At 38.3% G+C, this 13,281-nt stretch overlaps 1 protein-coding gene across 5 annotated transcripts in view; it reads right to left on the reverse strand.

The window, feature by feature from the left end:
* Positions 1-730: 730 nt before the first annotated feature.
* Positions 731-13,281, reverse strand: part of TTC21B (tetratricopeptide repeat domain 21B) — a 96,732-nt gene continuing 84,181 nt past the window's right edge. The window contains exons 29-32 of one of the 5 annotated variants that reach the window (XR_014264625.1): positions 12,402-12,455; positions 12,205-12,267; positions 8,133-8,258; positions 731-819 (exon numbers count right to left, since the gene is read on the reverse strand). Coding sequence is in view for 1 of the 5 variants with exons in the window: in XM_082464909.1 (XP_082321035.1) it covers positions 8,190-8,258; positions 12,205-12,267; positions 12,402-12,455 (186 nt within the window). In the remaining 4 variants the exon portion in view is untranslated. Of the gene's footprint in view, positions 820-6,866; positions 8,259-12,204; positions 12,268-12,401; positions 12,456-13,281 lie in introns of those variants that run through there. The other 4 variants (XR_014264626.1, XR_014264627.1, XR_014264624.1 and 1 more) reach the window with 4 other exon arrangements.

Raw genomic sequence — 13,281 nt, forward strand, 5'->3', positions numbered from 1 at the left:
ACTCCTCTGACTGAAATTCCTAATCATGGACTAGAAATCAGTCTTTCTGATTTCCAGGAAGTAAAGTCTCCGATTATGTCAGACCATGTGGCTGACAGAGAAATCCAACCCCCACCCTGCCAAGATATCAATATCCTAATCCCCAGAACCTATGAATGTGTTAACTTACATGGCAGAAAGGACTTTGCAGACATGATCAAGTTAAGGACCTTGAGATGCAGAGATTGTATTGCATTTCCAGGTGGACCCAATATAATCACAAGGGTCCTTACTAGGGAAAGAGGGAGACAGGAAAGTCAGAGGAGATGTGATGATGGAAGCAGAGGTTGGTCATGTGACAATGGGCCAAAGAACGCATACAGCCTCTAGAAGCTGGGAGCATCGAGGAACAAATTCTCCCCTAGAGCCTCCAGAAGAAGAACAGCTCTACTGCCACCTTGATTTTCTCCCCTTATATAAGACCCATTCTGGACTTCTGGAAGCCAGAAGTCTAAGAAAATAAATTTGTGTTGTTTCAAGCCACTCAGTTTGTGGTGATTTGTTACTACAGCAATAGGAAACTAATACAGACTCCTAAGGCAGGGCTTTTGCCCTGATATCATGGCATCACTCACATCACTCTGAGTTGTCATGGATCCCTAACAGAAATCAGACAGAACCACCAGAGGAATTTGACAATGTCTTCTCAGTTGTATTATATTTTTTTAATAAAAAAAAACTAACTTGGATGTGTGGAAGGACTGATGATCTGTTCTGACTCCAGATGGTCCTGTTCTGCTGATGATAGATAGAAGTCCAGGACAGGCAGCGCCCATCTATCTACATGAAAGAAGGAAGGAAATGATTGATGTAACAAGGCCAGCATGACACAGGAACTCTTCAAAGCACACTTTTTACTTTTCTGACTCTTTAGTAATATCTTTTGAATTGTAGATATTCCATTCCTGTTACAATTTTAATTCAGAACCAACTGTTCTGTTCTTCTTCTTTCCTAACTTCACTCAATGAGTTGGGATTTTAAGCTCCTCCTGCTACTTGAGCAAAAGTAGATATTTTGTTGTTGTTCACGTCATTGATTAGATTTGGGGTCTGATGTGCCATCAAGGTTTATTATTAAAAAAATCTGAATATTAAAGAGATTTTCATTTTTAGATTAGTTATATGAAAGAGGACAAAATACTTTGGCTAGAACAAGAGAATTTGGGGCATCAAGAAAACATCTTGAACAGAAACAGAAAAAAGCACAGGGCTTCACTCCAGGCAAGGAAGGGGTTCTAGGATGGGGACAGACAAGAAGAAGAGAGAGGAAAACACCATGTATATATGAGTAGGGGGGTGAGGGAGAAGGGGCAAGGGGTGGTGGTTATAACTATGCAGATGGGACCTTGGGCAACCTTGCAATATTCTTGCCCAAGTGTGTGCTGGCAAGTTATGGTCCTACTCATAGGAGCAGAGATATCACTGTCTCTGCTCACTGAGCAGAGAAGCCTTAAGTTTTATCCAAATGAGCATCTCCTGCTCCTGGGGCTCAGTTAGCTGTACTTGCCTTCTGCTTCTCCTGAAGATTTCACTCCATCAGCTAACATCTTGTTTGGGTCCTCCCGGAAAAAATGATTCCTATCCATTTCCTTAAATTTTGCTTGGTTTCTAACTTACCCTCACCTCACAATGCCCCAGGACACAGGTAAGCTCAAGAAAATGAAGGCAGGTAATGATGAAGTCTTTGGATTGTTCATGTTGGTTTCTGTTACTTGCAAATTGTAGTCACTATTAATAATGAGGAGCTTGGAATTGACTTTGAGATAAACATGAACAAAAATCTATAGAACTTATTCTCTCTTTATATATATGTGTGTATACTTATGAGTGTGTATGCATGTCTGTGTAGTGTCATGTGTGTATGTATATGTATATATATACGCATATATCCATATGAACTGGATAAATCAATGTCCCTGAGCTCCATTCCTTATGTCTAAAATAAAGGGGTTAGACTAATGATCTGAATTAAGAGGTTATACTTTAAAGAATTATGTCAATGATTTGTTAGTAAATCACCAGAAGGTATACCGTTGCCAGAAAAGAGAGTCCAAGATAGCCACTTTGGGAGTTCATATACTTTCCATGTTGTTTCATTGTTGAAAACAGTTTGGCAGATCTTTTGGAAGTGCATTCTCTGGTGGTTGCCTGTTATTTTAACTCTGCCCTTGGAAGGTGATCTCCAGTCTATGGTGACTGAGGGTGCTGGTAACACCAGTTTGGGTAAAATAGCAAAATTTAGCTGTAAAGTAGCAGTGAGACTTTTCCCCGTGAATTGGCCCTGGAGGAAAACCATGAGGAGTGCCACGTCAGTATGGACAGAATATTGGTGGGGATGATGTACCAAATTGAAGTGTCCAAAGGGTGAATAACCAGCAGTAGGCATCCCAAAACTTGGCTGCCCTCTTTTTGATGGGACCTCAATATCCCTCACACATAAAGCACAATGCTGGGTGTGGCCCAGGTGTTCAAAAATGATTGAACACTGTGGTTGATAAGCCAAGTTCATAACACCAGCTGTCATCAGTGTTTGAATCCTCATTAATGCCAACTGCTTTACATATTTTTTTTACATATATTTTCTTATTTCACACTGTCAACAATCCTTTTTATTCCCATTTCAAATGTTAGGAAATCGGGACTTAGAGAACGAAAGGAACTCTCCCCAAATCACACTGCTGATAAGCGGCAGAGAATGCTAAGCCAGCTTGTCTGACTCCAAAGCTCACTATGCTATACTGCTTCTCTCTTCTCAACCGTATTTGGAGGCAAGTGAGAATGGCACAAAGCGTTTTGCCTTATACCTGATTTAACTATCAATTATAGACTCTTCACAGACCAATATGGATCTGAATCATAATGTGCTCCTGAATAGCATTGGCTGCCTAGCAAATAAGTTCAGGGGATCATAAACGGTTCAAAAATTGTACATCAGTGTTTTTACAGTGTGGAAATACACGGATTTCTAGCTGTTATTTTCGCTGTGTATTTTCAGAATGTCTGAAAGGGCAGCTTATCTTCTATAGCACTCATCTCTACGTGGCTCAGCTGTTCACATGGACTTTACTGGCATGTCATTGTTCTCCCTTTTCCTATATGCCCTAAGGTAGGGCACTTCTGCCACCCACTGAAGTTCACTTCTAAAAAGCTAATAGCTTTGGGGGAATAGCAGAGGGGTTATTTATTTTTTCAAGTTAAGTGTGGAGAAAAGGGAATAGAGCAGATTCTTCCCAGATGCCTGATTTCTCGTCAGCATGCTGCTTGAGTCCTTGATTGAACACACTTCAGCCATCCTTTGCCTAAGGAGAAAAATACTCCTGCCTCACGTCGCTATGGTAACTGATGCTCAGCAGGCAGTTGCAGTTTCATTTAACATAACTGGCTTTTAGAACTTGAGGGGAAAGTATGCTTTCATGTAAGAGAAGGGATGACGAGAGATTTAATTAATGTGTTTCAGCTTAACATAGGGATACAGGTCACTTCCACTGTTTGACCGTAGCATGTATAGCTCCATTTTATATCTGTATCAGATCTAAGGCATCAAAAGGTGGACCATTTCTCTTATCATGTGTGAAGTGCACAAAGTGGGCAGAAACGGAGAGACAGGGGTTGTGCTGAAGCCTTTGCAAAAGGTTTTTCACTTTATAAAACCATCTCGGCTTGAGAGTGTATAGGAGAATTGCTTCCTCTTCTCGCATCCACAAAGGAGGCCTGAGTGATGGGTTGCTAGGCAACCTCACACTGAAGACTGGGGCACTTTGAAATTAACATAGCTGACCTCCCCATCATCTCTGCAGCTCTGCTATTCAAAAGCATTTTGTGAGGCCATAGGACTCAAGAAAATAGATATAAGATGTAAATACAAAAATAAAGAATAGGGGAAATAAACCTGAATTTTTCAATGACCAGGATTCACTCAATGAAAAAAGGCAGCAGTTTGAAAAAGCAGGTTGAGGGTAAAATGGTGTTAGTTGCTATAAACCAGAAACTAGTATTTTGAATAATCTAAGAAGAAAATTTCCCTATGTTTTTAGACATGTTTATAACTGCCATGTAAACTATCACAGCAAAGGGTCTGAAAATACCTAAGGGCAAACAAAAATAAATCCATTTATGATCATATATATCTACTACATATTTTTTAAAAAATCTTAACTCTCAATCCTTAGTATATGATGTTTTGCTTAAGCTCCAGAGTCTCCTACTATTTTTCTTGCTACTGCATCATTAATATGATACTGGTTGGTGTGGGAAGGGCTGGTATTTATTTTGCAAGTAGATGAATATTTGGAAGGAAACTGCAAAGCTGGTCTATGGAGCAGACACACCCTCCTGTCATCAATAAATTATTTAGTTTGATTTTTAAAATATCTCATACCACTGGGAAAGGCTTATGGTAACATTTTAAAATATGCTGTTAAATTTGTAAACATCAAAATCAATCAAAATTGGTGGTACTGGGAAAAGTGGGAGACAAATCCTGAGTTCTTTTTGGTAGGTTTTTTTTTGTTGTGAGCATTTGGGTGAAGCAAGTTTGAAACTATTTTAGGTGGATTATAAGACTGAAGAAATGAACAAATATGATGAAGTTGCTGGGACTCAGGGTCTCACTGTGGAAGAAGGGACATACAAATGAAAACTGGGGGAACACAAGAAAGAACCCTAGGGTGATAAACTGGATTTGGAGGAATTGGTGTAAATTTGTGATTTCTGAAACATGTTTCAGTATGTGTTTACTTACACCTGTGTATGCATGTATATGTGTGCACATATATATGTGTATGTATGCATGTGAGTGCATATATACATGCATATGTTTTCTATTTGTTGAAAGGGTTTAGAAACAATTCACCCTAGTGGCAGTGAACACACTTTACACTAAGTTCTTGATCTCTAATACCATTGCCCCACTAAAGGGAACCAGGGCTCCTCAGAGAAATGGCTGATTCCAGGGCTGGGACAGGGTAATTACAAGTTGAACCTGGGATATTTTGTTATGCTAGAAAGTAGGAACATGCTTAGAAAAAAAAAAAAGGAAAAGAAAGAAAGAAAAAGATAGGGGTAGTCACAAGGACACCAAAGGAGCCAACTTGAAGTGGTCCTGCTGGCCAAATCTGAAACCATTTGAGCACCAAAATAATTAAAGGCATTAATGAATTATGAACCAATGAAAAAATAGGAATTCATGAACACATATGATATTAAATAATAAATATGTAAAAAAGTAAAAAGAATAATAAATAAGCAAAGGAGGGGCTCTTGCTTATAGTAAAATGCTAAGGGATGACTGCTTGGAACATGTGGAGAAAGTGGTGACGTTAGAATATCATCATTTATAATCATCATGGTGAATGTTAGATCAGGCAGGAATCAGGCTAATCTAGGGGAAATTTTTGAAGAAGCAGAATATTTGTAAGATCTTAAAGTGTCTCCTCACAGATTGGTTATTAGTTGCAAGGGGAAAAATAACAATTATATGGTAGAAAAGTTTGACTTGTGTAATCAAAATTAATGTCTCCAATGAGGGCAGGTGGACATTGTGTGTTTCCAGACACCACATGAGGACACCACATCACTTATACAGTATTATGGCCAGAAACACTCAACTCAGATTGAATCTTAAGGAAATATCAGGCAAACCCAAAACAAAGGAACACTGAAATTTAAAAAAAAAGGGGGGAGGGGCAGAGGACTGTATTTTCAAAAATAGCTATTTTATAAAAGACGGAGGAAGGCTGTGGAAATGCTCCAGATTAAACAAGACTAAAGACATGACAAGTAAATGCAATACCCAGTCCTAGAATGGAACCCAACTGGAGGGAAAAGATGCTGTAGAGGATATTATTGGATCAGTTGGCGGTAAATAGTGGCAGATTAAAAGTTTTGTATCTATGTTGAATTAACTGATGTTCGTAACTGTACTGTCCTTAAACTGGAGAATATCCCTATTCTCATGAAATACACAATGAAGTACTTTGGAGTACAGAGGCATGTATGATGCATGCAACTTACTCTCAAAATGTTCAGAAAAAACATTTTACGTATAGGTGTGTATGTGTGTGTGTGTATATATAAAATTTGTATATACACAGAGAAGACGCAAATGACGTAAAATACTAACAACATTGTGGTATGTATCTGGGTAAGTGGCATGTGGGTGCTCTTCGTACTTTTCTTATTCACGAAACTTCTTTAAGTTTGAAATGACTTCCAAATGAAAAATCAACCAAAAATTTTTTGTGTGTGTGGAAAAAACCCAATTTTTATTGGAACTAAAGTAATGAATATTTACAATTTAAGAAACCTGTGGAAACAGCAGTAAGCTCACTCACACAAAAAAGATATTACACTTCATAAGAGACAGTAGAGTTACTTGTTCAGCACAAAGAACTGACATCAGGACCCAGACACATCTCCTTGGTCACATTTCTTCCCCTGACCTCTGTGTGGTCTGTGCTCCAGCATTTTAACTTTGCTCTTGCGTGTTCTCAATATCCTGGACTTTCCCCAATCCCCATATCCCCCTCAAATTATCCTCTGCAATCTGTGACTTAATGTGAAAAATTGGCTGGAAACTTGTCAAAAAAGTATATGTCAGGGAGTTTTCATTCATTGACTAGAGCAACTTCAAGTATTTAACTTAAACGGTTTGAAGAGAGCATTTATGTAACTGCTTAGCATGTTAACACATTTTTTCCTCCAGTGTTCTTTAAGCTTAGTGTGTTTTCCATAAAAAGTTTAATCTGTACCCGTGAAACAGGACCTATTACCCATTATAAGTGAGGATACTACTGAATACTTCCCAGCCCTGTTCTTAGTGTTTCAAGTTTTGTTTTTGTTTTTTTTTAAGGTTCTTACATCATTTACCCATTAAAAATAAAACTAGCCTGCCTCTGGCGGAAACTGAAATAGTAATTACTTTCTTAAAATACACTTGTTTTTTTAAAACAGAGTTTCTGTTACATTGCCAAAAGAATTTGTTTGAAGAAAGATAAACATAACATACACACTATTTGAAAACAGCCTCGTTTAAAGATTGCCATAGATTCTAAGGTTGTACCACTCCGAAGGAAGACATTTAGAATCTGCTCGTTACTCAGCTTTCCTCGTTTATGGGATCAAATTGTTTTACGGGCAGCGTGCCAGATCCATTTACGTGCACTATAAGGCCGAGTGTAGAGTCAGGCATTTCTCTAGAAAACATCTGGTTCTTAAGAAGAGGATTAAAAGGTGGGTAACACTTTTTTGCTCGTAACTATGATTTATGATGTTACAGTAACCCCCCTCTAATCTGGCAGGCAGACTTCCAGCAACCACAACCAGGAACCTGGAAGTAAGTGAAAATACTTCAGAGCTCAAGGAAAACAGAGGCCCCCAAATTCCATGCATATGAAAGAGTGGTACTGCCTTTAGGTCAAAGTCCACTTTACTATAAAACTGATGGAGCAAATCAGCATAAGGGCTCCTAAGCCCACCTTTATATGTAATACCTCTTTCTACAGTTATTTTGTTCCTTTACTCCCTTTACAAAAATCACACATCCCTCTGAACTCTAATTCTTCTAAACCACCCCCTGGACCCCTTTTCCTCCTCAGGCTTCTCCTTTTTCTCTTTCTTATACCTTCAATATCTACTGACCTTTCCCCATAAATATTCCAAGATGCTCAAGTAGCTCCTGTCTTGAAAAACAGAAAACAAAAACCCTTTCATAAACCTCTGTAGCCATCACTCTATTGCTCCCTTACCCTCAGCCCTATAGCCAAACATTTTTCTCTTCTGTCTCTAGTTCCTCACCTTTCATTCAAACTTTGTTCAAATTAGTAAGGGATCCTCTTCCTCCAAGGGGTGCAGTTGCAGTTGTGAGACCCAGAGCGCTAGCTTCTGCTCCTCTGCTACCCCCTCGGGTGGGTCACTCTGTCCAGGGCTCACACGACACAACTACACGTTGTGGCCCTGTGTGATCTCGGGTATTTCCTCCGGCTTCTTATTAGTTACATTTGGTAGGATCATCTTTAAAACTCTGTTACTAGAATCATGCAAAGTGCAGAGAACTGGTTTTTTTCTGCAGTTACAGGACTGTACTCTTCACTCACCTTGACAAGTGGTACTCCTCTCTCCCTCAGTAACTCCTGTGCTCTCCTATTAAGTTGCTATCGCCACTCTCCTATTGCTATTTTCTGGTAGTCTTTTTCAGTCTTCTCCTTCTTGAATCTTTTTCTCTGACAACTGAAATAAACCAGATTACATTTTGTACAAACCATTAAAGTGTGGGGGTTAAGAGTTTTTCTATTCATCTTTAAGAAAGCTATTCTTTTTTTAAAAAAAAAGCAAAAATCCTTATTTTTAGTGTGTGTTCCTTGCAGTTAACTTGAAAAATGGCAAATTTTTCATCACTCAGATAGAACTATTGTTAAAAATTGGGTTAGTTTCATTTAGTCGTGTGTGTGTATCTTACATATACATCTATTTATATTCTTTTGCAAATTGTTATAGGAACAGTTATGTTTCTTGCATTTTCACTTATTTTGTGAAAATCTTAGCAGTTAAAAATCTTTTAAAATTCTTTAAATAGGAAAAAAAGAAAAACTCTTTGAAAACAGTTTTTGATGACTACATAGTACTCCATTATTGGGTAAACTAATATATTTGACCACTTCATTTATGCTGAATGTTTTGGCAATAACCAAAAAACCCAAGCTTTTTGCTTCTACGTTTTTTTTTTTTTTTAATTAATTTATTTATTTTTGGCTGTGTTAGGTCTTCGTTTCTGTGCTAAGGCTTTCTCTAGTTGTGGCAAGCGGGGGCCACTCTTCATCGCGGTGCGCGGGCCTCTCACTATCGCGGCCTCTCTTGTTGCAGAGCACAGGCTCCAGACGCGCAGGCTCAGCAATTGTGGCTCACGGGTCTAGTCGCTCCGCGGCATGTGGGATCTTCCCAGACCAGGGCTCGAACCCGTGTCCCCTGCATTGGCAGGCGGATTCTCAACCACTGCGCCACCAGGGAAGCCCGCTTCTATGTTTTTTTAAACCAAAAAACTTTGAGGAAATTTCTGAATGTCCGCTATGACAAATTACTCTAAGTGGGATTACTTGGTCAAAGGACAGAATCTTAAATCCATACTGCCAAATTCCCTTCGGAAAGGATGAATGTGGTGGTTTTCTTGCACTGTTGCCAATCTTTCATTAAAAACAAAAAGCAAAATAAAACATAAAAGCATTTGCTACTTTATCAGCACTAGCACTGTTAATATGATCCTGTTATAAGGCTCTTCACTTATCTCCAGACCCAAACTAGGAGAGTTCCTGTCAGTCTTAACCGGTCTTTTGGTTTCCATAGTGATTCTATTATCTATCCTAGTGAAAAGTTTAACCTAGCTTCCTCAGCTGTCCATCAATAAAACCCTTCCAGAATTGCTCTAGCTTCTTGGCTTATGGGAGAGAGAGCAGTTTCCTTTTGGGACCCAGTTCACCATACTAGCTGGCCTAATGTCAAAGGGCATTGAACTTAAAAATGCTTCCTTACTATGAGGGTGGTGACAGTCAAACCCCAAATGCACAGAAAATTCATTCATGTTGTGTCCCTCCCTCCCCGTCCTCTGCGTGGGCCCCAAACTATCACTGAACACGCCACGGGCACTGATTCCTTCAAGCAGCAGTTCAGTTTGAGTTCCAGCTTTCCTGGATGTGTGATCTTGGGCATGTGAACAAGAAAAACATCAGAGATTAGTTAGTGCTAAATAGAGAGTTTAACAAGGGTGACAGGGTACAGACTGACATGATGGCTACTTTAGAGCATTGGCCTGGGCATGGACAGGGTCTCTGAGGAGGTGATAATAAACTGGTACCTGAATGAAAGAAAGAATAAGCCTAGAGAGGGAAGCTTGGAGACAGTAAGCGGGGATTAGGGAGAGAATTCCAGCAGAGGAGAGGTCAGAAGTCTGTTCCAGATGGATGAAGTGAGATTTATGCATGTAAAGAGTGCAACATAATTTCTGGTGGGGGAGGGGAGCAAGAGAGAGAGGGAAGGAGGGAGGGAGACAATGAATGAGAATCTTGACTCCTGTACGGCTGTGCTTCTAGGGGAACTGACTAGTCCTCTCCATCTCACCTTTGCCAGCATTGTCTCTTTTCTTCTGTGAAGGTTCTTCTCACTTGCAACTACTACTTGACCCTGTTTGGTTTATAATAAGTAAGTAGAGCTACTATTTATTAAGAGCCCAAGTGAGTTAGATTCATTAGGTTTTATGTACGTTCTTTCACTTAATTCTTACAACCACCTGAGGAAGGTTATTATCCCGATACGTTACTTTATGGATAAGAAAAGCAAAACGAGGCTCAGAGAGCCTATGTAACTTGAGAAAGTAGTAAAGCCAGACTTGAAACCTAAGCCAGTCTGACTTCAGAGCCGTGTTCTTCCTTGCTACACTACACTGCTCCTCACTTACACCTCTCGTTGGAAGCTGCCACATTTGTAAGAACGTTCATTCCGCTCAGCTCTTCTCGTTCCTCATTACCTAGCCACCTCTGTGACAGAACACTCAGCTTCATCTGCTAGCCAGATGCAGATAAAAGAATTTTTCTCATAGACACCGTCTCTCTTAGTTATGGAAGGAACCTTAATATAGGAAAGGCTGGTGTGGAATCCAGGCTCTGACAATTCTTCTCTCACCTTGGGCAAATCACTTAGTTTGAGCCTCATCATCTGAAAAAACACTATTTCTCTGGAGAGCTGACTGAGAAATAAAAGACCTAGTTTAAAGAAAGTTTCTAGAATAGTATCTAAAAAATGGCAGAATAAGTGGCTGCGTAAGAAACAAAAACAAACTCATTTTACAGATAGGAAAACTGATTTGGAAATGTCTTGCTGGGAGAAGAGATGTTCTACTTTCTCTATCCAACTTCCATAATTCTAGCATTCCATGATGCAGGCTCACTGGAACTGCTAAGGGTATTCTGTTATATCACGTCTTTAACAATGTCCATTCAGGCTGAAAGGTTATAGAGAAAGAGATAATCTGTCACAGTGCCAGAACTGTAAAACAGGGATAATAATGTCTATATTATAGGAATGGGGGATAAATGTAATAAGACATGTGAAAGCGTTTTAACAGGCATGAAATGTTTCATAAATGCTCTACTTATTAAACATTTTCATGGAATGCCATACATAAAAGAATGACTAGAATTTTATAACATATAATTGGAATTAAAAGGACTCTGGAAAATTGGAGAAGTGATCAGAAACTAGAATGTAGCTCAAAAGAAATAAACATGAGGTACTTAAGGAAAAGCAAGGGACTTTGAAAAATACTGTTTATTGAAAATGCAATTAAAATTGAAGACTGTGTTTATTGTATTTTTAAAGGCAACTGAAAAAGGTATAGATAACATACTAAAAATGATGTTAAGAATTGAGTTTATGAAGATTAGGTTAAATTCAGTGTAAAGAGTGAGTGCTCTCCCAGGGTGGCGGCAGGGATTCTAGGGAGAGCGGGGTCTGCAGCTGCTTTTACATGATGTGCTTTGGGAGTCCCTACTGACCAGAAATATTCTCCACCAGATGCTACAGCGTCTAAAGTTACACCAAAAGACCTCGTCTTTAGGCTAAGGTTAAATATTGCTATAAAGGTTTACCTATTTAAACTAATTTCAGGTACTGGTTATTTCTTAAAAGGATCACATAGGCATTGGGAGCAGGAAGAATCAGTTCAACAGAGAAGCGAAACACACACACTCTTTATACTTTTCCACAAAGATTTTTCTAGGAAAGCCACATTTTCTGTAATACTACGCATTAACGTGGGGAGCCTACCCTGATCTTGCAAAACTCACCATGTCTTTTGAGTTCCAAGAAGAATACAAATCATAAATTTATAAAATCTTTATTAAAAAATATATTTTCTTTTTCATAAATATCTACAGGGAAATTTACTCAAACCTTTGAAATAACAGAGACTATCACAAAAATGTTTAACAGAGAACAACAATATTGTAAATGTATTTCCTGAAAGCAACAACTAATGTTCCTTAGAAAAGATATAGGATACTTAACTACCAAGATTTTAACAAAATATTTTTTATAGAAATGGGTTATAGTCTTTACCACAGAGTCACCAAATCTGCACCTAATCAAGAGAGTCAATTAAATAAACCAGCTGTCATTCACCTTCTCCATCAGAAGACATCCATTTAACACAGCGTTTCTCTTTATATACAACAGCAGCCTCTGCTGGAGAAAGAAAAGTATGCTTTCTATTACAAAGTATTAGCTTAAACCTATTTTGAACTGGAAGAACTCAGATTCTTTCCATTTCTTGCTTAAAAAAGCTAAAATAATTTTCAAGGTCTTAAAGATGTACGAGCCTTATCAAGTATATCCTTTCTGATTTTGGGGTAAGTTGGATGTGCTTCGAGAACCTGCAAAAACACACACACGAACAAAAAAACAAAATAAAACAAAAGCATAAGAACTTGTAATTCATGATCAAGAACTGGGGAGTGACACAACTTACTAGAAACAGCATTACAGTTGAGATTTCATTATATTAATACTACAAATATAACAACACTTTTTAAAGGTGATATCTGAGATGCGTATGACATGATGACTCATTTCTATTAACAGCAATTAAATGGAAAAGGTAGAATATAATACTACACGTGAAAAATACAACAAATAAAATTATTTCCTTAATAGATCAGTTACAGAAAACAATTATATATCAATGATTTAAGATACTTTTAAAAATTTAGCTATTTATGCATGATATTTAATAAACCCTTAGTTATTTTTACCCAGGAGCACATATCAGATTTACCTGGAATGATTTTGAAACATACACATTTCCAGGTCTACTGAGTCTAGGAGTAGCGGAAATTCATTAAAAAAAAAAACCTCCACAAATGATTCTAATGTATAACCTTACATTAATGTACAACCTTAACCTTAATGTGAAATGCTGCCTTACACAGAGACTCAGTAATCAACAGCAATCGCTGGGGCCAAGTATTTACTATTAATGATGCTCACACAGCTATCTGGGATAAGGCACGTTACACAATTCTCTGCTAAGGAGCTTTTCTTGGAGCTCCCAATAATGTTTAGTAACATGTCTTATATGGAATATCAGTGTGACAATGTATATAAAGAAACTGCAAATTCTAAAACTGCAACTTAAATATTTGTCATTTTTAACAAGGGATCATTTAGTCAGGAATCAATGCCAGAAGTGTAATTGAATGA

The sequence above is a fragment of the Balaenoptera physalus genome (genome assembly GCF_965194825.1).
Source record: "Balaenoptera physalus genome assembly, chromosome: 6".
Lineage (NCBI taxonomy): Eukaryota > Metazoa > Chordata > Mammalia > Artiodactyla > Balaenopteridae > Balaenoptera > Balaenoptera physalus.